General features: G+C 37.3%; 2 protein-coding genes across 3 annotated transcripts in view; both read left to right on the top strand.

The window, feature by feature from the left end:
- The first annotated feature begins 61 nt into the window (after nt 1-61).
- lrrc28 (leucine rich repeat containing 28) lies at nt 62-5,952 on the top strand. 2 transcript variants are annotated; one of them, XM_087793807.1, is made up of 10 exons: nt 62-147; nt 714-943; nt 1,011-1,051; nt 1,136-1,173; nt 1,282-1,419; nt 2,000-2,206; nt 2,393-2,495; nt 3,307-3,467; nt 3,694-3,853; nt 4,767-5,952. In XM_087793807.1, the coding sequence occupies exons 2-10, from the start codon at nt 767-769 to the stop codon at nt 4,831-4,833; spliced, it is 1,092 nt and encodes a 363-aa protein (XP_087649933.1). In that variant the 5' UTR covers nt 62-147; nt 714-766; the 3' UTR covers nt 4,834-5,952. The 2 variants fall into 2 exon arrangements, with proteins under 2 accessions (XP_087649933.1, XP_087649934.1); XM_087793808.1 differs by lacking the exon at nt 62-147 and adding an exon at nt 202-466.
- Nucleotides 5,953-7,491: 1,539 nt separating this feature from the next.
- The window catches only part of LOC148076374 (synaptosomal-associated protein 25-A-like), a 31,793-nt gene continuing 15,723 nt past the window's right edge, over nt 7,492-23,561 (top strand). The window contains exons 1-3 of the mRNA XM_087793620.1: nt 7,492-7,582; nt 20,354-20,460; nt 21,787-21,828. Coding sequence (XP_087649746.1) covers nt 20,389-20,460; nt 21,787-21,828 — 114 coding nt within the window. The 5' untranslated portion in view covers nt 7,492-7,582; nt 20,354-20,388. The remainder of the gene's footprint in view (nt 7,583-20,353; nt 20,461-21,786; nt 21,829-23,561) is intronic.

Here is a 23,561-nt window from a genome sequence, read left to right as displayed (position 1 = left end):
CTCACCTTCATCACATCCACATGACATGAACCGCGCATGCGCCTGTCACGTCACGTGATATTGTTGATGACGTTTTACGATGTTGACGTGTGTGACTCTTACCTTTGAAGCCTCTGCGCTTTGAAATTCAACATGTTGTGAACATGAGTAAGTATATTTTCTTTTGAGGTTCCACGTGAACAAACGCGAAGATTCTTCGTTTAAACCACTTTTGCGCTGTAGCTTCCTTAAAGAAGACTATGCTAATAGTTAGCATGAAAGCTAAATGTGTTTGCATTGCTTACGAAGCAACAGATGAAAACATGTGGCTTTATTTTAATCTTAAAATGACTAGAATCGAATAAATAACACAATAATGTTGCATGTTTAATGGACATGCTAATATACAGCTATAATATATATATACATTTTTTACATTGCTTTATTTTGACTCATTCTTACGTCTACACTTGTTTGCAATATAAAGGTGAGAACTACAATATTGAGTTTGTTAACAAGTTCCTTATAAGTGATAACAACCTGCTGAAAGTAAAATATATTTTATCCATAGCCAAGATAATTCAGATATACCAGAATGTAATACCAGAATCTATTTTTAAGTATATACTTTATTGAATATTGTTTTGATTGTTTAAGCGCTTTGTGACCCTGGTCTGGAAAAGCGCTATATAAATAAAAATTACTTACTTACTTACAATGTGCTGTTGTTTCAGGAAACTACTGCAATACCACAGAGTAAAATCCCTTCTGAGGTCTAAGCACAGGAATGCCCGACATGGCGAATGAACTCCATAAAACCATTTTTATGGCGAAGCAGGAGCGCCACAAAAACCTTTTTCTTAACTACCGGAATCTGATACACTTTCCAGGAGAGCTTTTGTTAGATGAAGGCCTGCAGTTTCTGGAAAGACTGTACATGAAGAGGAATTCACTCACTATGCTGGTACATTGTTTGATCAAAGACGTGGGCATTTGTTCTGAATATTTATGCAGAAATGTTTTCTTTCCAGCCTGACAGTCTTGCACAGAAGTTGCCAAATCTGATAGAACTGTGAGTTTCTATTTCCTACTGTGTATTGGTGAAAAGTTAATTTACTGTTTACCCATGTACTGATATATCTTCTCGTCTCCAAAGATATTTGCACTCAAACAACATAATGATGATCCCTGAAGGTGAGTAATGAAGGTTGTTATTTATAAATCAGGATGTGTTATTACAAGTATCACCTTTGACAAGTGACTCCAATCCATTGTAATTGACATTCCTGTTTTGATCCACAGCGATTGGAAACTTGACCAGACTGCAGTCGTTGGACCTGAGCAATAACTGGCTGCTAAATTTGTGTCCAGAAATTGGACGACTAAGGTCACTTCGACAACTCAGAATCTCCAATAACCGTTTGAAATCTCTTCCCAAAGGTAGAATTCACCTGGATAATGTGAAAAAAATCCATACATGTTCATAGTTTGACCAAAGTTTGCTTTTAAAATTGGTTAATAAGATCTATTGATTACGCTTCTTGAAACTTTAGTGACTTGAGTGATTTCAAAATTGGATGCAGAAGTCATTTATCTAGTATTGCTTTTAGATCTAAATTTTCACCCTATTTTCCAACTTTCCACAGTAACGCTGGTTAGCCTGTAGATGGAAGCACGTTTTTTGTCTACATTATAATACATTGATAATAAGACTTTCAAATAGTTGTACAAGTAGTAAGTAATCATTATTTTAAAGGGATCTGTTCAAGAAAATATACATATAATAAAAGACTGAATAGAGACTACACTGCACGATTGTATCTCAGGCCTCAGAATCGCACCATTTTTTTAAGTACATTTCCACAATCTTTTTTTTCTTTTATTGTTGTTCTTGGATATTTTCATTCCATCAAATGTATATTGTTATGGTTTCAATATGTCTTACAACAAAAATGAACCTTATTGTATACACTGTGTTCAAATGTTTTCTCTGTGTTTGATTTATACATCTTCCTTACAGAAATCGGGGAACTTCAGGAACTGGAGACGCTGGACGTTTCTGTGAACCAGTTGGTTTCTCTTCCATTGCAGCTGCAGCGCTGTGTCTCTCTACAGACTCTGACGGCTGACCACAACCTGCTGCGCCACTTTCCTCGCCACCTCTGCCACCTTCAGCGTCTTACCCAGCTCTCCCTGGCTGCGAACCGACTCACCTATTTACCACCAGGTCCGGTTCCTTTTTGAAAAATCTAGTATTAAATATCTGTACATAACAGTAACAGTATCAGGAAAGTTGCAAACATTTTTGTGAATGGTTGAATTTGAAAGGTCTGCTTGAATCTTTGTCTTCCATCAGAACCAAACTATAGCAGAGCAACAAAAACACTTGTGAATCTATGAGTTTGTGTTTCAGATCTGGGTCGGTCGAGAGAGCTGATGTATGTCTTCGTGGACAACAATGAGGACCTCAAATTCCTCCCGTCCTACTTGAAAACCAAGGTTGTCGGCTGCACCGGGTAATTCAAACTCTCGTTTTCTGTGCAGACTTTTGACCTTCATCTCATCAACATGAAACCCAGACACCTGAGCTCTAATAACACCTACTCAATTCACTTCATCCATCACCATTCATCCTTTCAAGCATCCAACCATTCAACCACTGATCCGTCTGTCCATTCATTCGCCCATCCATCCATTCATATATCCTTTTATCCGTCCAAGCATCCGTTCATCCAGCCATTCATTCATCTGTCCATCTATCCGACCAACCATCCATTCATTCAACCATTCATTCATCCGTCCGTCCATCCCTCCATCTATCGATCCAAGCATTCATTCATCCAGCCATTCATTCATTCATCCGTCCATCCATCTGTCCAAGCATCCATTCATCCGTCCATCTATCCATTCATATATCCTTTTATCTGTCGAAGCATCCGTTCATCCAGCCATTCATTCATCCGTCCAGCCGTCCGTGCAGCTAACTGTCCAAACATCCATTTATCCAACCATTCATTCATCCGTCCATCTATCCGACCAACCATTCATTCATCCGTCCATCTATCCGACCAACCATTCATTCATCTGTCCGTCCATCCCTCCATCGATCAGTCCAAGCATCCATTCATTTAAACATTCATTCATCTGTCCATCTATCCATCCAAGCATTCAATTATCCAACCATTCATTTATCCGTCCGTCCACCCATCCATCCATCCATCCATCCATCCATCCATCCATCCATCCATCCATCCATCCAATACAATACAATACAATACAATACAATACATAACTTCCTATTAAGACTGGTTCCTCTGGTCTCCTCAGGTGTGGTTTGTCCTCGAAGCCACTACAGGACTGGAGTGATGAGGTGACCAGTGTATGGCCAGCTGAAGTAAAAGAGGTGGCCTCAGAGAAGAACTGTGTGGTTCCTCTGGAGGAGCTGGTCATGAGGAGATTGCATGCTCTTAAAGAGCATCAGCCTGCAGGTGAGCACTCTTCTCGGTGTGTCACCCGTCTTTTCAAGTTGAAGCCCTTTAAACTAGTCCTTAGATGTCAAACTTTTCAAAAATGTTTGAACTCCTATTATGCAATGTTCAGTTTTGAACAGTATCCTGTTGTCATACACTTGGTGTGAGTATGGAATTTGTGAGAAAGGTTTAAAGGATAAAGGTCGCACAGCAAAAAATAACTCGACTTGGTTTTACATTTCAGACCCCCATTTGCCTCCAGCAGCCTCCCTCCCCTGGATTTTATCCAACCTGTTGCAGTTCCCTCTGGGTCACTGTCACTGCTGCAGCCAAGCCATGTTCACCGTCATTTACCCCAAACTGTTCCCGCTGAGAGACACCGACTTGGCATATGTTCATCGCAGGTTTGTCCTTATATTGTACCAATCACTCATTTTCTCAATTCCTGTGCTGATGCTGAGATTCAGAAGCTTGACGAGCAAAGCTGTTCAAAAGTGATCAGAGTTAATGTAGAATCTGAACTTCTCTATGATATAATCTTATAAAATCAGAGATTGTGTGGAAGTATATCAGTAAGTAAGTAAGTAATTTGTATTTATTTAGCGCTTTTCTAGACCAGGGTCACAAAGCGCTTAAATAATAAAAACAATATTCAATAAAGTATATACTTAAAAGGTCAAGATAACACTGAGAAAAACACAGAAGTTCCAGAAAATCAAGGAAAAGCCTGAACAAATAAAAACATCTTAAGATGTTTCTTGAAGGAGTCAGTAGATCATTAAACACAGAGGAAGATCGTTCCAAAGCTTAGGAGCAACAGCCTGGAAGGATTTCTCTCCTCTGGTCCTGAACCGTGTTCAGGAACCATCAGTAGATTCTGATCCACAGACCTCAGAGCCTGAGCTGGGGTGTAAGGCTAGATCAGATCATCAGTGCCATCAGAACAGTCAATAGTTGAATAGAACATTTCCAATGTTGAAACCTTTTTAATTGTTTTTTTTATTATTTCATTTTTTTTTTTTTTTTTAAATCGTTTTAAAATAAAATATATTTTTTATATATATCAGGGGAAAAAAAAGTTTAATCAAAATTTTAAAAAATGTATCCGTAGCCTTTTTAATTCAGTTCAACCATTATAAAAAACGATTAAATGCTTAAAAAAACCTTTGTTATGTTAAATAAATATTCTAATGACACTGATTTACTTTTATAAAATAAGAATAGTTTACATTTATGGCTGCGCAGGAGTAATACAGATTTCTGTTTAAACATGAAAGTTTTGGAGCGTAATATTATTTCATCTTCTTTGGTGTTCAGGTGTGCTGTGAGTTTTGTGGCCTATTGCTGCTCCAGTCTGTGTCTGCAGAGATTTAACCTCCACTGATGATGATGATGATGATGATGGCCATGACGGCCTCGTCCTGTCCGTCTCTTCCCACGGTGACTCACAAAGTCATCGTCATCCATCACTCGCTGATGAACTTTGCACCTCATAGAAGGTCTGAACTTCAGCCCTGGACTCAATCCACCCACAGATGGACTCTCAGTGAACACGTGTGCACCTGATGACATCATACTTGTACGTGTTCAGAGTTGCAGAGCGTTTTTGTTCTTCCATCAGATTGGACCAAAACATTGTTGAACTTAAGAAAGGTCTAAGTTTTCGTATATTTATTCTGATCAGTTGAATGTTTTCAATCACTGTTTGCCTTAACAAACGTTATGTATTAATTCTAATATTGATTGTATATACTTTTAAAAGGGAGCATTTGGCATCTGCTTGAATATCCTCTTTTCATATGGTTTCTGGATCTTTAAGTCTGGTTTTTGTCCCCAAGTAAAATCAGAGCTGCTGTTTTGATAAAACCTTAAGGTGGCTCGGCTAGTCACGGAAATGATATGGACATTAGGTGGTGTCCCCAGGTCAGACCCACAGCTTATGAGCCGGATAACATCTCCTTGTTATCCTGAGAATGTCTCAGTTCTTCATCATGTATATATAAATACATGTAAACAATACATATTTAAAATACATTTCCTCAACAGGTGAATCATCTCCAATAAACAACACTGGAGGTCGTTCTATTGACATAATATTACAGAGAAGAAAATGTTTCATAAAGTTGACGGACATCTCAAATATGAGCAGCACAGGGCAGGATATTAAAAAGGACAACGGAGCAGAAAGCCGAGGAGATCCATTATCAGATCGATGGTGCTCAGATGAGACCATGATGCTATCTGGCTGGTGCTCCAATCCTCCGTGTGCTCCCTTTGGGACGATCACGTCTCTAAGAGCGCATTAACCCGCAACATAATCATAATACCGTAGAAGGAAGGGCGTGGAATTTACACTGAAACTCTGAGACCATTTGTACCTTCAGTCTAAAGCTAAGATCTTTTCTTTTAGCTCTTCAACTTCCTAATTAAAAGTTTTTCAAAAGTGAAAAGAGAAGCTGGGTCCTAGCAGGAGCTGCTTCTTTCTGGTTTATCTTGATCTAGAGTAGATATCTTTATCGGCATAGAAAATAAAATGCATGAAAAAGTGTAAGAATCTTTTATAGACGTACAACTGATGTTTATGAGCTTCCAGTAAAACTTGAGCTTTTTATAACAAAAGATAAAATGCGTCATGATCGGCCTCAGCCTCCACTTCTCATGACCCGTGAGTCTGTAGATACAAGATCAAAGATTCAAATACAGATGAGATGAGTCTTCCTATGTTCAGTTTGCTTATAAGGCGAGGAAATCCCTTTCCTGCACATTGTAAAGAGAGTATTTATTGAACACACTGATCTAGTGTAGATGGAGAAGCAGTTTTTGTCATATGAATAAATACATTTTCATCATTTTCAATGATACACTCTGGTTTGGAAACTTTTCGTAGCAGTTTGTTTGTCACCTAAGTAGAGTTAGACTTGAAACGATAACGTCAACATCTTCTAAAGGTGAAAATGCAAGTGAATCAAACACAGGAGAGAATAAGGACGATTAATTTCCTGTGTTGACTCGACTGCTCACCATGATTGGACGATGCATCTTGTTTTGAGAGTGAACAAGAGCGAACACTCATATTGTGCTTCAAACTCAAGCAGCTTGTTGGCCACAAGATCATCAGGTAAGATAAGTTATTCCTTTATACCTCCAAGATTCTCTCCAATCTGGTTCGTCGTCACAAAAGCAGCATACTACTGTATACATGTATAAAAAGTTTGAGCAAAAGCTATAAAAAATAAACTGATAAATAAATAAACAACACATGTAAATAAAATACACAAGAGCTAAAACAATAAAAATAGAAAATGCACACACTACTGAACCTTTTTTTTAATGCACTATGAGCATGTTTATAAATATCAGAGCGCCTGTGATATTTTCTGCTGGCAGTGGTCAGTACCTGTCCTGTCTGATTGAAACTACAAGCTGTTCACTGTCTTGTCGTTTTAGTTTCGTGCTCATCCTCAACTTACATACATGCATTACTACCTGTAGCTACTCTCCTAAATAACCTGATCTCTCTGATTCTAACTTTATCTCTTCACCTCATTATCCACCATTTCTAGTTATTACTTCACATTCTAAATCCATATGATTGATCTCAGTTTGTTTAGTAATTTGAAAGCTGAAAATAGTATTCAAAATAAAAATGAATAGCAAATACTTTCTGTTGCTAATATCTTTATTCTTTTTTAACATTAAAATGTGTAAAAAAAAAACCGCTATTTAAGATAATGTCAGAGGGCGCGGCCATTTTGTGATCAAATCCAAGTTTGATATAGTTAAACCGGAAGTAAACGAGTAAGATCGTCAATTTAAAAGACGGATGGACGAAAACGATACACTAGATAGGAAATATTTTAACTTCATGATCGCAAAGGACTAATAATTCCCAAGTAATAAATGTTATTCAAAACGCTGTTATGCTTTCTATGTTGATATAGCCATAACAAGTTCATCCTCGTTTATTTTCTTAACCTTCACCGGAAGTTGTTGTTAATCCCCCCTACCTTGATGAAAGAGGGCGGCGTGTGTGACAGTTCTCGTTGAGCTCAGATCCTGACAGGACCGACGTTTGCATCCGTCGAACGATAAACCATCAAAAATATCGAGAACCAGCCAAGAAACCTCTCTGGGTAGGTCGCGCATCTAATGCATCATTCTTTTCACTTGTTTTAAATCGTCTTTGAACTAAACTATTGCAATTTCAAGTCGATAATATTTGCTTTAAATTGTATAAATTCGTGACAAGGCGGCTTATTTAAGCAGGGACGAGATGAGTTTTTTTTTTCTGAAGAGTTAATATGCTGGTGTTAGGGTTGACTATTGTTTTATCGATATTTACTACATGAGCGGATTAGCCACGCTGGTTCAGTGAACGCACCACGGGAAGTATCAGGACCTCGGACAGCTCCAGTCCTGAAACCTGCCATACTTCTTCTAGTCTTTAGCTTCCGTCTTATTTTCATCGTATATCATCTTTTAAGAGTCAAAATGATTACTTTTTATTCCTGTTTCTAAAGCCTTAACTTCCTTTAAATGCTTCTCAGTGAGGAGAACATTATAAGCAGAATCCAACAGTTACAATTCATCTAAAATATACCTACGAGTTTTATTTTGAAATTCTCTATTTCAAAGCCAAAAAAAATGAAGAAACACCTGCTGGTCTTGATTTTAAAGGTTTTACACTTTGTGATATTTTGTTGAAAATCACCTTTCTGAGTATAATGTTGCTAGTTGTGTGCTTGAGAAGAAAAGATCATCATAAAACACCGGTTTATTGTCTCGATGTGTTTTGCCTGGTCTGGAGTCAGCGAGGACGAGTCTTAAGTAGCCTGACACGTGTGTGTTGTCGACCTGATCGTGTGTATGTGTGAGTAAATGGCCTCTTCAACCTGAGATTACGTGACTTGTTATTGTTTTATTTTGGTCTTTCTGACACCTGGTTACAGATTGAGAAGATATTAAAATGTATTGAGGATGTAGTTTTAACTCTAATGCAACATCATTTTAAAATATTTGACTATAGATAAGGAGCAAAACAAAGATGTAACAGAGGCTTTATCATGTCAAATAATTTGATTGTCATTTGTTTTATTGAATTGAAAGTGTTGTGGGTTTAAAAAAAAAAAGCAGATGCGATTGTGACGTCGATCACACGTCTTCAATGATGAAACAAACAAAAAAACAAATGGATGAAGCACCATCGAGGCAGAAGACGCAGGAGCCTCATCACTTGAACAACGGTGCTTGAAATTGTCTCGTCGCGTCCTTGAGAAAGACACTCAACCTCTGATTGACCCCGATAGAGGAAGCAGCCTCGAAGGAACCAGGTTTGTTGAGACAGATCAACACCTTGTGGTTTACACTTCAATCCCATTATTAGTGACGACTCCTCGAGGAACCTCACAGCAGACATCACGAGCAGCGGAGAGAGAGCAGCGATGAATGCGGACGACAGTTCTCATCCATAGTTACATTTAAGATCTTTGTCAGAGCTTGACAGACATTTTGGTGATTTATTGGGTCTTGACTCCTTTTTCTTTAACATTAAATGTGATCATATGATTTTGTAATCGAGGGCGACTTACCTCAGACAATATGCTATTCATCGTTTAAAAGTCAATAAATGATTTTAATGGTTTATTGCAATAACTTTTTCAAGAAAATAATTGTATGTACGTTCTATATATATTTAGATAGAGCTCACTATTAAGAATGGGAGAGCTCAGAAGATGGACTACATCTTGGAAGCATAACCAATACAATACAATTCAAAGAAAATGATGCTATTATGTAAACAATTAAGTAACTCTATTGTGTCATATTCAGTCTTAATACCATGGATGACATTTTACTTTGTCAATATTTGATCATGTTCTCTCTATAAATCCTTTCTGCTACATTGAATATCCTTTCTCTGTCCTGGTTCTCTGGCAAACACGCAGTCGTATAATAAACCAGATGTAAATAGAGACTCCGCGGTGAGCTAATCAGCCCCCCCCCCACCTGTCAATCACACAAAAGAAAGTGATTAGCAGCAGCGAGCTGCTACATCCGTCATAAAATCTGGAGGTGATGATTCACTTCATGCTGCTTGAAAAACCAGCCAGATGGTGAAATAAACATCAATATCTTAAGGATCAACACCGATCACTTCATGTTCAGACGCTCGCAGCTCCAACACTTTTTAATTTTAACACCAGCTCCGAGAGAGCAACGTACTGTGGTTCAGCTCAAATGTTGAGAGAGGAAATTAAAAGCTGCTTCAATAAAGACTTTGAAACACTCCTATTGTGAAATCTTGCTCTGGATCTCTGTGCTGAACAACTCACTCCGAGTCTCTCACAGACGACAAAGTCGAGCTGAAGATTTCTGTGGATGTGAAGGATTATTTTTGTACATTGAGCAGGTTTTTGATTTAGATTTTTGATAATAGAGGCAGGGAGCAGCTTGTTGACAGGTGTGTGTGTGTGTGTGTGTGTGTGTTTGCTTGTTCGGTTTCTGCTGAAGTGAGAGAATGTTAAAGTGAAAGAAAAGGGGGAAGCATGCGTATGAGGAGGCGAAAGTAAAGACCGGGAGAAAGTGGTCCACGTGTTATATAAGTCTTTTGAGCTGCGTGTGTGTTTGTGTGTATACAAGTGTGTGCGTGTGTGTGTGTGTGTGCGCTGCAGGCTTTAGGTATTAATCCAAAAGGTTTTATCCTCAGTGAATGGGACAGTGAGGCTTTGCGGTGATTATCTCTGCAGGCTTCGGCTGATTGCTTCGAATCTGCTGTTGGTTTCTCACTGTCGTGTTTCCCGGCAGACGCGTCGTCGCCGCGTTAAGACGTCGTCGTCGGCGCCTCGACGTTCAAGAGTCACTCGTGACAGTTTCTCTTACAAGCCTGTCAATGCTGCTCGTGCCGAGGTCTGAAGAGGTTTTTATGTGTTTGTTACACTGAACTTGAGCTGCTTAGAATGATAGGAATATAAAAGCACAGATTCAAGGAATGATTACGTCATGAAGAAGAACAGTTGGTGCAAATCCTTCTCTTTCCCGATTTTACAGCTGGTACAATGAAGCATCTTTTTAAAAAAAAAATACTACAACACACTTTACACACTATTCCAAAATACTTCAGCTTTTTTGTACTTTGAGCAAAAGTTCCTGAGCTTCTTTAAAACCCACAGAATTCAAGTAGTCCTAGGAACTTGAAACGTTTTTAAGTTAAATAAAAACATGGACTGTGAGTCAAACACATTTCTTCGTATATAACAGCCGCGTACAATCATAGAATTAAAAACTACAATTAAACATATTCAACTATAATCAAACAATTTCAATTCAAATCATTCAAATCTATTCAAGTTATTGTCATCATTTTTAACTAGAAGATATTTGTGACTTAAGGCAAATGCATGTTTGAAAACATTATACAAAAATTAAAATAATACAGCTATAAAAGAATAATAATCTCAGGAAATATCAGTACCTTAGAATTTAAACTTTTTTTTTTTACTTTAATAAAAAATGTGTCATTTAAAAAGTAACATTAACATGTAATTTTGAAGGAATACGATCATAAATCTGAAAATAAATAACAGATTTTCCTCAAATACATAGTAACAGAATCGGAAATCAAAACGTGTGATTGATTATTTCCCTTAGAGCAGAACCGGATCATTCCAAAGATTTCCATTTGTGTCCGATAATCTGCTCGTCCGTCTCTCTTGTCAGTCAACTATGATTACATAATACAGAAATATCTCGATCGCATCTGTCCATCATCTCTGCTCAGCTGACACACACAGAAGTATCTAAATGTCCTGCTTGATATTGTTTTTTTGTTTTTTTTTCACCAGCTGGTTAAGATTTGAGAACATTTTTCTAAGAAGTTACCGACCAGATCCTCTCTGTGATTTTCCGAAAGCAGCTTTCTCTCAGTGTGTCCGTCCTGTCTCTCCATAGGGGAATGTTTTAATTGCGACGAGGCCATATTGCTGCGACAGGTTTTCTCTGTGGGCACAGAAGCAGCTCCTGCTGAGTCTCTCTCACCCTCGCACTTGTGAATCATTAGAATAAAAATGACGAGTTCAGTGTCAACTCTGTTGGTTGGACAGAGATTGAATTGTTGCTCACTAAAAACATCGTGTCATTAAACTGCCCCAAGTGTGTGTCAAAGTCACATTTATCTTGTTAAATATAGACATTTTTGTCTGTTGAAATTTGAGTTTCATGTTTTATTCTGTTAATATAAGTACATTTTCAACCACACACTCACAGAAAACAATGTTTGTATGTAAAATAAATATTAAATAATATATTTGAAGGTCCAGTGTCGATTGAGATGGATACTTTTATTACTATAAATTAGAGCTGAGCCAGAAGACAAATAAAAATAAAAGGGTGTAAGAAAATATAAATACACCACTATATCATAATTATTTTCTCACAATCGTATATCTTTATTTAACAGTATTGCATATTTTATTTTTTTGCTTATACATTTTTTTTTTTACAGTTATTTGATGGTGTATGAGAATCAAATACTGATGTTGCCAGTGTTGTAAACACAACGTAGGATTTATTTGGTGTCAATACAGAACAATAATGTTTTTATTATCGGGTCTAACAATGTGTAAATCAAATAATTGTGTTTTATAATTTACAATTGACATGCAAATCTTTTACTGCATCTGTTCATTTTTGTGTTGCAATTCAAACTTCGGGCCACTAGGTGGCAGCTCTCATTGTGTTCTCTAGAGCTAAAGGACCATTGAAAATCCTACTAAATCGAGGTGAAGACTGAGGACGAGAGGATACAGTCGACTCCAGCAGCTTTTAAAGCTGATGTTTGGACATATTTTGGTTTCAAAACAAATGAAAGCAGTTACGACTTCATCAAGAGTCATGTGGTCTGTAAATTTTGGAGCAACAACAGAGTCAAGTACTCGACAATACTACAAATATATCCTTGTTACTACAGTATCACAATATATCGTATTGTTTCTCCTGATCCAGTGAAGTTTAACTGAATAGAAGAACTTAACGTTGATTTTCTCCTGCGAGTCATTAGCGCTAATAAGTACAACGTGAAGCTGCAAATGTTTGTTTTGGTAGCAAACCCGGTTTTAAACGTGGTGCTGGTGATTATATAAAGAACAGCCTCAGAGTCGGTTCATGATTTGTCGGCAGTCAGGCGTGAAGCGGTGGATGTGCTTTCAGAAGAGTCTCGCTCCCTCAGGCGACCATCATGCTCCTTGGCTTGACCACGTCTTGGCATCTGTTTAGACTGTTTTTAGGTCAGCACGGAGGCTCGGGAACCTGCCTCACAATAAACCATCTTTATACCACGACCACACTTCAGGTGTTTGTCTTTTTACCGTTCATTGTATGCTGTTCGTCGTCGTAACAAAGTTTGATGCGTTACTACATTTGAGATGGAGGAGATTTCGACAGATGGACGATGATTTAAAACCAGAGTGGGAAGTTAGAGAAACGCGATCTACAGGAAGTGATGCTCGCAAACGATCGATGCCGCAGAAAGGTCGTCTAAGTGTGTCATGATACCATCTCTGTGTGCGAGTGCGTGTGTGATTGTGCGTCCTCAGCACTGCACTCTCCTTGTGAGTCCGAATGACAAGTCAGATCAACATCCTGGCTGGTTAAAGTGAGCCTGATATGATTGTGTGTGTGTGTGTGTCTCTCTGTGTGTGTTTGTGTGTGTGTCTCTGTGTTTTGTGTTCTGACAAAACACTCAAGATATTGTAGCGTATCCCAGTGTGTGTGTGTGTGTGTGAGTAAGTGTGCATACATGTGTATCTCTGTGTTTGTGGGTGTGAAGGTGTGCTTTTATGTGTAGGTGTGTGTGTGTGTGTGTGTGTGTGTGTGTGTGTGTGTGTGTGTGTGTGTGTGTGTTCATGTGTGTGCTCCTGTTCTGTCAAAATGTAGCATATCAAAGTGTGTGTGTGTGTGTGTGTGTGTGTGTGTGTGTGTGTGTGTGTGAGAGTAAGTGTGCATACATGTGTATCTCTGTGTTTGTGGGTGTGAAGGTGTGCTTTTATGTGTAGGTGTGTGTGTGTGTTCATGTGTGTGCTCTTGTTCTGACAAAATGTAGCATATCAAAGTGTGTGTGTGTGTGTGTGTGTGTGTGTGTGTGTGTGTGTGTGTGGGAGTGCGTGTGTGTGTGTGTGAGAGAGTAAGTGTGCATACATGTGTATCTCTGTGTTTGTGGGTGTGAAGGTGTGCTTTTGTGTGTAGGTGTGTGTGTGTGTGTGTGTTTGTGTTCATGTGTGTGCTCTTGTTCTAACAAAATGTAGCATATCAAAGTGTGTGTGTGTGTGTTCTCTTTTGTGTGTGTCACATGTTTTGTTTGTCCGTGTGTAGGTGTGTTTTCGTGTGTAGGTGTGTGTGTGTGTGTGTGTGTGTGTGTGTCTGTGTTCATGTGTGTGCTCTTGTTCTGACAAAATGTAGCATATCAAAGGTTGTGTGTGTGTTTGTGTGTTTGTTTGTGTGTGTGTCACATGTTTTGTTTGTCCGTGTGTAGGTGTGTTTTCGTGTGTAGGTGTGTGTGTGTGTGTGTGTGTCTGTGTTCATGTGTGTGCTCTTGTTCTGACAAAATGTAGCATATCAAAGGTTGTGTGTGTGTTTGTGTGTTCGTTTTTGTGTGTGTCACATGTTTTGTGTGTCCAGGTGTAGGTGTGTCTCTGTGTGCATTCTTAGGTGCTGACAAAACACTCAAGATAGTGTAGTGTTTATTTGTGTGTGTGTTTGGGGGAGTGTGTGCGTTTTAAGACTCAAGAAAGTGTTGCATATCCATGTGTGTCTGTGTGTTCATTCACATGTGTGTGTGTGTGTTTATTTCTGTGTCAAGGTCCTTGTGTGTCTGTGTGTGTGTGCGTATGCATGTACACACACGTGTGTCTGATCGTCTTGGCCAACTTTTTTAACTCTTTTATCTGAACCAGTTATAATTGAAACAGTTTATTTCATGTTCCATCAATAAATCAATGTTTCTCTATTGAACCTGTTTGTTGTAAAATAAAAAATACTAGAGAAACTAGTGGAATATTTTTGCATCACCTGTGAGAGAAGCTGCTCCAGAATAACAGCTGAGGGTCTGACCTGGTTTCTGTTCGCCTCACACGTCCTACTTACTTCACCAACATTGTTGGATCATCTGAACACGACGTGTGTTTGACTCAGTGCGACTGAACTGACTTGACACGACTCTCTCTTGGTGCTGTTTTGTTGTGCGTCTGGTTTTTGTTGATATTGTGTGACGGCGAGATATTAAAGAAATAATCATCAGATATCAAATTATAATATTAAATAAGTCTTTAATACATTATGTTTTAGATTTTCATTAGCAATGATAAATATATGTATTGTGATCTACTAGCTAATCAAAGGTAGTATCACACAATAAAGGTCATCTATCCCGTTAGTTATTTTTGTCATAAGCTCCGCCCATTGAGTCGGAGAACTAAAAATATTTAATTGACTCAGAAAACTGTTAAAACAGCTGATTTTGTGTTTGGATTTAACTCATGAAATGTTGTGAATATACTGTAAGAAAATATCGATTCACTTAAATAATTTCTTGGGCAATAACATATAGTTATATATATGCACGGTATCTATATATATTTTATATACCCAATAATATTTTAGTTGATGTTCTTTTATCATTTATATTCCAATAAAGTGTGTGTAAAATAAAATGATTGTATTTCTTATTATTTATAATTAACATGCACATATTTAGAGCATTTGTTCATTATTTTTGTGTCGCAAACAAACATCTGGCCACTAGATGGCAGCAGTCATTACGTCCTCCGCAGCTAAAGAAATAATAAAATCCCGCAAGATCCCGGGGATGACTGAGAACAAGAGGATACAGTCGGATCCAGCAGATGATGTTTAGACATATTTTGGTTTCAAAATAAATAAAAGCAGTAAAGTTTTATACAAGATTTCCGAGGTCTGTAAATGTTCGTGGCGTAATTTGATATTATCAGATTTTAACCACATTACTAGCAGAGATTATCGTCAGATATTGGTCTTGATCTTACTAATGTCTTTTTCTTCGGCACAAGATTTGAGTCTGGAGATCTATTACGGTCAAAACTCAATTACACATTTCCTGACTGCAGGTTTCCTTTTAGGAGAATTCTATCCATCCATCACCGACCGTCACATGGGAGCGGCAGTGTTGCCCTTGAAGGGTTAATGTTTATGACTCCCACATGTTCTAGGACGAGCCCAGGACACCTCTAAAGGGAGGCACTCAGGACCGCCTTGCTGTCCAAGAATCATGACGGTTACTTAAGTTAAATAGAGGGAATTACCTCTTTCCCCTTGTGTTTCCAGTAACTGCTCTCTTCAGCAGATTTCTTATCTTCAGTGACTATAAAGAACCACCACAAGTTCACAATCAGTTTTAATTAAATTCAATAATATAATATTGTCAGGTTTAATTATTTCTTCTTTTTTTAATTAAAAAAGGAGATATTTTCACACTGAATTATTTTTTTTACACATATAGTTTAATATTCTAATTCCAGTTATTAAAAAATATATTTTCTAAATTAAATATATTTCAATCAGTAGCTCTTTAAATTCAATATTTAAAAACGGTACATTAGTGCCACATCACTTTCCTTGATTTTCTGGAACTCCTGTTGTGTTATCAGTTTTATCTTGACCTTTAAAGTATATACTTTTTTTTTTATACTTATACCCTGGTCTGGAAAAGCGCTATATAAATAAAAATTACTTACTTACTTACTTACTTACAATCAACTGAATTATAAAAGGCTACAAATAAATAAATATTGATTTTTTTTTAATGTATTTCCTTTCTTGGAATTTCAATACCCCCCCAAAAAAAACATGTACTTTGAAAATATCCAAATATTTTATTCAAATTCAAGCTATACAAATTGTTTTTGTTCCGTGGGAGGAAACCCGAGTTCCCAGAGTCAACCGACGCAAGCAAAGGGAGCTCATATGGAATCTTTCCTCAAGCTGGAAATGAACCAACAACCTTCCTTCTGTGAGTTGGTGGCACCAGTACCACGACTGGACTTAAAGTGAAGAACTTACAACACTTTCTTGAAAGACGTTTAATTAAACAGTTCTTGAACTATTTTACTGAATCACGGAGCAGCGACGAAACAAAGAGTGAGATCGTCTGAAAAAAAAAAAAAAGCGAGTAAATCCTCTTTCTGCCGCGACTCTAATCTCTCCAGGCTCAGCTGCTCCGCTCAGACCTTCACTTGTCAGTGGCTCGGCCTCAGGTGGGGGGAGGGACGCTCGGACCTCCTGTTATGTCAGCTCTCACGGCCGCTGTCAATCACTCATGTCCAGAGATGTGATGGAGAGAAAGAGCAGTCGGGATTCTTGAAAGTGACAATTTGCTGATCAAGAGAACGCTTTTGCAGTATGTGTGGTGCATTCTGGGAAATTTGACAATTTTTTTTTTTTGCAGCTTGTTGTTCACATGCCTGTGTCTCAATCGTTCACCACTTGACCTGGATGCTTCGGCAGCTCTCCAGAAATTTTGAATGTCGACATGAATATTTGAGAGTGAGTGCTCCAGGACCCAAACAGGAAGAGAGGAAGCGAGGGAGGGAGTTTTCTGAAGGCAGGTTCCTCTACGGCGCTTCAATTATTCACTTGGACTGATGTAGTCCGGGTGGCAGGAAGAGACTGACATAGACCAGAGTCTTATCAACCAGGTTTATTGAAATGAGGCCGACATGTCCTGTCAATCAGACACTATGATCTCAAACCTTCTCTGATAAGACTTCAAAGATAAGAGGTCCCCAAAGATGATCTCCAGTGATAGTGATGCGTTACTGTGTCTCTAAATGTGACGTGAGACAAGTGATGAATTTTAAGATTTCTATGGAAGTATGTCAGCCATAATATTGAATGGTTCAAGTGAACTTTTTAAAAGTTGAAATACATTTTTTATTATTGTAATTCTTTTTCAAGTATTTTAAAAAAAAAAAATTTATTCTGATTCAATAATTTCTAGATCATTTAAGTTCAACCATTTAATATTCCCATGGCACGGATGTACTCTTATACATTTCATCTGCATTCCAAATTACCATCTGGATGTAGAAATCTATTGAAGAATTTCTCACTGTTGACAGAGACAACAACGATGATCAATCCATTTTTTTTAAACTTGTTTAGTGTGTGTGTTGTGCAAGAAAATTACTTCCGACCTTCTGGGCTAATTTCTATGATATAATTTCAAATGCTTAAAAATGTATCAATATATTAGCTAGGATATCGATATAGCAGTATATCAAGTAAAGGGATGGCAATTACATTGAGTTAAAAACACATTATATGAGCATGATATGTCATTTACAGGCAATTTCACAGTTTTCACAAGTGTCAACACCAGCACCGTTTATTTTTAGCCACATGAGCAACACATACCTTCACTTTATCAGCTTCATTTTTAAATCTTTCTCCAGGCTTGTTGTGGGGAAGACAATAAACTATTGTAGGGAGTTTTCTAGTGAAAATAAAAATGTTGAAGGTTGTAGTTTTTTCATACAAAAAGAGTTAAATAATCAATGATGATTGACATTCTTCTCTTTAACATTTTATATAATATTGTTTTATACAGTTTAAGTTCATCGTCTACTGTTATTTAAGCTTTGTTCCATATAGAACTAAACAAATGATCAAAACTTGTGGTCATTTTTTACAATGAAGCCATGACCTCGGACAAAAATATCTCAGAAACATGAAGCAAGAAAAGATAATTATTATTTAAAATGTTGTTTCTTTTCTATAATGTTTACTGTCATGTGAGTCGCAGTTTTTAGGACAGTAGACATGCGTCAGATATCGTGACATTAGTTTAGATACATCTTAAAGGAGCTCCTGATAGCAATAGCTGACTTCATGTTCAATTCAAGGCTGATCTGAAACTAGGTCACGTCCAATGTTGTCAATGTGGTGATGCACAGAGGTCGAAGTTCAAGTAAACGGTGATGATAAAAGTCAAGTGTGTCGTCCAAACCAGATAAAAAACGAGTGTCTCCTGGCAATTAAAGAAACAAAAAGTATAAAATCTGAGTTTTCAGGCTAACTACGGCAATGCTATAATTAGCCTCCAATATTGGATTAAAGTAGAGACCGGTCTTACTTTCTGTTCAGACTCTCACTTCCTGTTGAAATAACATCCTCCTATCCTGACAAAATTGTAATGATAAAATTTGATGTGTGATGTTGTCTGTAATTGAGAAATTACCGACAACATCACACATGAAATTGTTGAGTCCAGTGTTGAGAGCCCTGCTGGTCAATAAACGCACAACAATCAATGAGTGTGTTCACACATAGGAATGAGACGATTAAATGCATTTAGGTTGAGACCGAACGTCTGATGTTCGAGCTCCAACTGCTTCTGCCTTCATCTCGTCATCAGCGACCGAATGTATTTTTCATGCCTAGACTCGACTGTGGATCCGAAACACCGTCGGTGTTACAGGAACAAAAATAGATTCCCATCTCTGTCTGTTGCTGCTTAAAATGAGCAGGTTGAAGCTTGAACTTCTGAAGCTGTGGTCGAGCGAGTGAAGAAACTGCTGCTGTTTTGAGCTGTGAATTATTTAACCACTGTGTTGTTGCACTGCATCCATTAATGCCTGTGACTTACTTTTCAATTCAGCAAAAATGAGTTTGTTAAGTTGCAAATAGAATGAAAAGAAGTGTTAGATAAATAATTGATGTTTTTTTTGAGGATAAAATCAACCCTAAAAATGTTAACATTAAAAAAGAAATCAAAAATCATCAACAAAATGTTACTAATACTATAAATAAACGACTATAAAATCATTGTAAATTCAGATACTTATTCTTACTCAGCCAAGTTAACCTAAAATCTATATTAATAAGAAAATGAGGCAAAATAACAAAAGCTTAAAATAAAAACAGATTATTAATGTTTATTTGTCCAAAAATATATATTCTAACACTTTTAACCCACAAAACATTTAAATGAATTAAACAAGAATTTGAATTAAAAATCTATATCATTTCTTATAAAGAAAAAAATAGAATAAATAAAAAGTTTCAAAAGTAAAAAGTGAAATGGTACAAAATGTACATTTAAATACAAATTGAAAATCAGTTAATCATCTAAAAATATTGCAAAACTATAGTTGCTTAAATAAATAGATGTTATTGTTATAGTGAAAAACAACACAAACATGAAGTGCTTTGTGAAGATTATAGCTACGACTATTTTTAAGATCAAAGTCCCCAATCAGGACACACACAAAAAATAGGTCATGTGATGCTAAATACTATTTTTAACTCTTCTTCTCTGTGTTCATATCCGGCAAAATTTATCAGAAAACAAGCTCGACAGGAATCTCTGTCTTCCTCGTAAAGGAGAAAAAGAAAAGAGACGAATCTGTTCCAAAAAAAAACGCCTCCTTCAGATGAATTTGGTGTCAGAACAAAAATAAAAATAGATGCTGGGAATGAAGCGTGTCGTGATTTTGATCCGTTCCATCCTAATTCTTGGTTTAATCTTTCTTTTTCAAACCAATGCAAGAAACAGTCCTTATTATTTGATTATTAGAAGCGTCTTTTATTAGCATAAAGCATCTCTTATGTGTTGAATGACATCACAATTTCTTTACCAAGAACCACAAACATTAATACACACCTTTATGTGACACATTTGTACAAGTTTGTGCAAATAAAACTCTTGTTTTTCAGCATCTTTTAAATAGTTATTTAAGTTCTACACCTGTGATATAAACATGCAGAAGTTTCCACTACGGTATTCGAACCCACAACCTTCTGCGCCCCATTAAAGCTTGTATCCACTGACCTGTTGACTTCTGATACTGACCTTTGTTGTCGCCGTCTTCCTCCGGCAGTCTTCCCCCTCTGAGGTCAAAGATCAACTCTCAACATGGCAGACGAAGCAGACATGCGCAACGAGCTGGCCGACCTGCAGACGCGTGCGGACCAGGTCGCAGACGAGGTAAAGAGACACGGACGTCGACTGACGTTCTTTAATTTCCTGATAAAATCAGATATCTGTTGGTGACGTCCACCCTGTGAATGTCACAAATCACTCTATTTAAAATGGAAGTTGAATGGAAATTATTCAATGTTTTTCTGTCATAAAGTAACTTGAATTAGATATTAGAAGTGACAGGTTTGTTTTCTTATTAAAGACCTACAGAGTGTAATCTTTTAAAGACAAAACAAACATGTTATTGTTTTATTTAATACCTAATAACCACAGCCACGAGCTAAGCTAGTTAGTATACTCTGTTATGTAACATCTGTTTAATAACAACTCTTAAACAGTACAAAATGTGAAGCTTAAAATACACATATTAACACCAAAAAAACTAATAAATAAATATCTGTCTTTCTGGACTGAACAAAAGTACAGTCAAGTATTTTAATCAAGAAATTACTATTGTATTCACAAACTACAGTATATATACTATAGTGTCAATGACGTTTGTTCTTTAAAAACACATTATTCTTTGTCCTCAGTAAAAAGTATTTTATTTCCAACAACATTTAAAGGTGGTAATGATATTCACATCACTTCAAATTATATTTAAAAAACATTTAATTTTTACATTCGTGAAAACTGCAGCGACACAAACTGGTTTCATGCAGTGACTCCAACTGTAAACATGAGGTTAATAGATCAGGTTGTCAGGGCGATTTTTTTGCTTTGACATAAAAGAAGCTGAGCCAGAAGGCAAATCTGTCCATTTGTTGACCTACTTCTGCAAAATACAATTGCAAGCAGACATCAATGGAAGTTTTTACGGCCAAGTTGATGTTCTATATTCTCGGACCCTTCTTTCTCTCAAGATTTACGACACTTCTCGACACATTCAAAATAGAAAATAACGACTTAAAATAAGCATCAGATAAAGTCGTTACAATTAGTACATTTGTTCTCCTGAAAGAAACCAACCGTAAAGATTCAGAGACAAACAAGTGCAGTCCAGCCTCATCTGTGGATGGACGACTTCTTTTTTAAGAAGCCGGAAGTTCACTCCTTGATGAGCTTTCACAGGAGCAGCTAATAATTCAGCAGCAGGAATAATAGAGCAGCTCAAATGGCATCATGAAAGATGGATGAGAAGATAATGTAGGAGTCTCTGAAGATGTGACGAGGGAGAGAGAAAACTGAGGAAACAGATGGATGGACCCGGGAGGAAGAAGGAAGGGATGATCATGTTGAAGGGAATTAGAAGGAATATGTAAGAAACCTGCCAAAGTTAAACACAGAAACGTTAAATACATGTTGATCTGACGCTCGTTTTCTTCCCTGCAGTCTCTGGAGAGCACTCGGCGTATGCTGGCTCTGGTGGAGGAGGTGAGTTGAAATAATGATTCTCATCACATTAACTAGCTGCTCATGGGTCTGTCATGAATGTACTGGTCATTAGTCAGCTGTAAATAATCCCAGTCACCTCAGGTCAGTCCTGATGGTTTCATAACACACACATTCTTCCACTCGTGCACATGTTCTCCTAAACACTCCTGACTCACGACTCATTTATAGCTTAAGTGGACGTTTAGCAGATATTTTAATCCCAAAATTAAGATACAGGGATCAGTGGGAAGTAAAGTAGGATTAAAAATAAAGTTTATCTCTTTGGTTTAATCTTGACATTCAGTAGAAATGATTCGCTCCAGCAGCAGAAACTTTTTACATTAATGGGTAACGTTGGGAATATTGACGTTTTATTAGTCTTCAAAAGTTTAATCAGAAAACAGACTCCTTTATATGTTAACCTTTGTACTATGGCAATAAAATGGATGACATAAAGTCACACATACATGCGTTTTTTTACTAACACAAAAGGAACAACAAAAGTTTAACATAGTGGATAATAAAATGGGAAAACATATATAATTAGCAAAAATAAGGAACAACATCTTTTCATTCCTCATTCCTCATTAGGTCACCACAGTATTATTATAAATCAAAAATGCAATATATATATATTTTTAAAGGATGTCTGTGAACCTTATTGTTGTATTCTATTGTATCATCAGTGTCTGTTTGTACAAAACTCTATTTTCATAGAAATATTAGAAAATGATCTTAAGCCCCGCCCACTGAAAACACTTTTATGGAGATTAAATCTTGTTTACTATAGCCACGCCCACTCTGCTGCGATTGGGTCAAACATCGAGGTTTGTCAATCCCGTAAGTCTTCACCTCCGAGGACTCGTTGTATAAACAAACATGGGTGTGATTACACTGACTGGAGGTGGAGTGAAAGCATTATTAAGTATAATGGACTCCGCTCTCGTAACCTCTCGTTCGCTGAGATTTCAGAGGGGAAGAACTTTGTAAAGTAACTTCAAAACATTGTCACGATGAGAGACTTACTGCATCTTGAAGATGTTTTTAATACAAAATATTTGACACATGAAAAAGCTCCTGATCAATATAAGTGTTTTGTCAGAATCTCATTCGTACTAGTCCATCAATCCCTTCGCTGCAAAGAACATCCAACACACATAAGAAAAAGAAAATATTTGAGCACAAGAAAGTCCGACCTGGTGAGTCTTCTTCAAACAAGCGATAATAAGAAAGACCCAGCTGGACTCGAGCTGACCCGCAGCTCATATCTGACAGCTTGACCTTTTTACCAAAAGTCCCTCCATGGATGACATTTAAAGTGAAATCCCCTTTAAATAATAAGCTTCTCCCCTTGGAATCTGTCAATTATCATCTTTTAGCATGAAATACTCTTCTGCACATGCTCAGTGTGTGTCTGGAGATGATGGCTCAAAATAACAGGAGCCACTCATCGTCTTATGAAACAAAATATAAATGTTATGACCTGGAAAAAAAAGCATCAGAGACTGTAAATGTAAATATTATTTCATGACAAATGAGCGTCTCCTAACGTCTCCTGACCTCCATGTTCACCAGAGTTAATACTGGTGAAGATTAAGCTAATTGGATGAATGTGGAGCAACACGCTCCCAACGCTCCTGCAACATCCCAGCGTCCCCAGACTTCTCATCCCAGAATAGTTCAATGAAACATTATAAACATGACTTTTTTAGGACTCTTTGGTTTCTACGTCT

This window comes from Callionymus lyra, chromosome 6 (assembly GCF_982586985.1).
Source record: "Callionymus lyra chromosome 6, fCalLyr1.hap1.1, whole genome shotgun sequence".
NCBI lineage: Eukaryota > Metazoa > Chordata > Actinopteri > Syngnathiformes > Callionymidae > Callionymus > Callionymus lyra.
This window is presented reverse-complemented; position numbering and strand designations above follow the sequence as displayed.

Bases quoted from the DNA above. Each gene is read 5' to 3' on its own strand.
- lrrc28 (XM_087793807.1), top strand. From the start codon at position 767: ATGCCCGACATGGCGAATGAACTCCATAAAACCATTTTTATGGCGAAG. The intron at 944-1,010 runs GTACATTGTTTG...TTTTCTTTCCAG, and splicing joins GGAATTCACTCACTATGCTG to CCTGACAGTCTTGCACAGAA. The intron at 1,052-1,135 runs GTGAGTTTCTAT...TCGTCTCCAAAG, and splicing joins TTGCCAAATCTGATAGAACT to ATATTTGCACTCAAACAACA.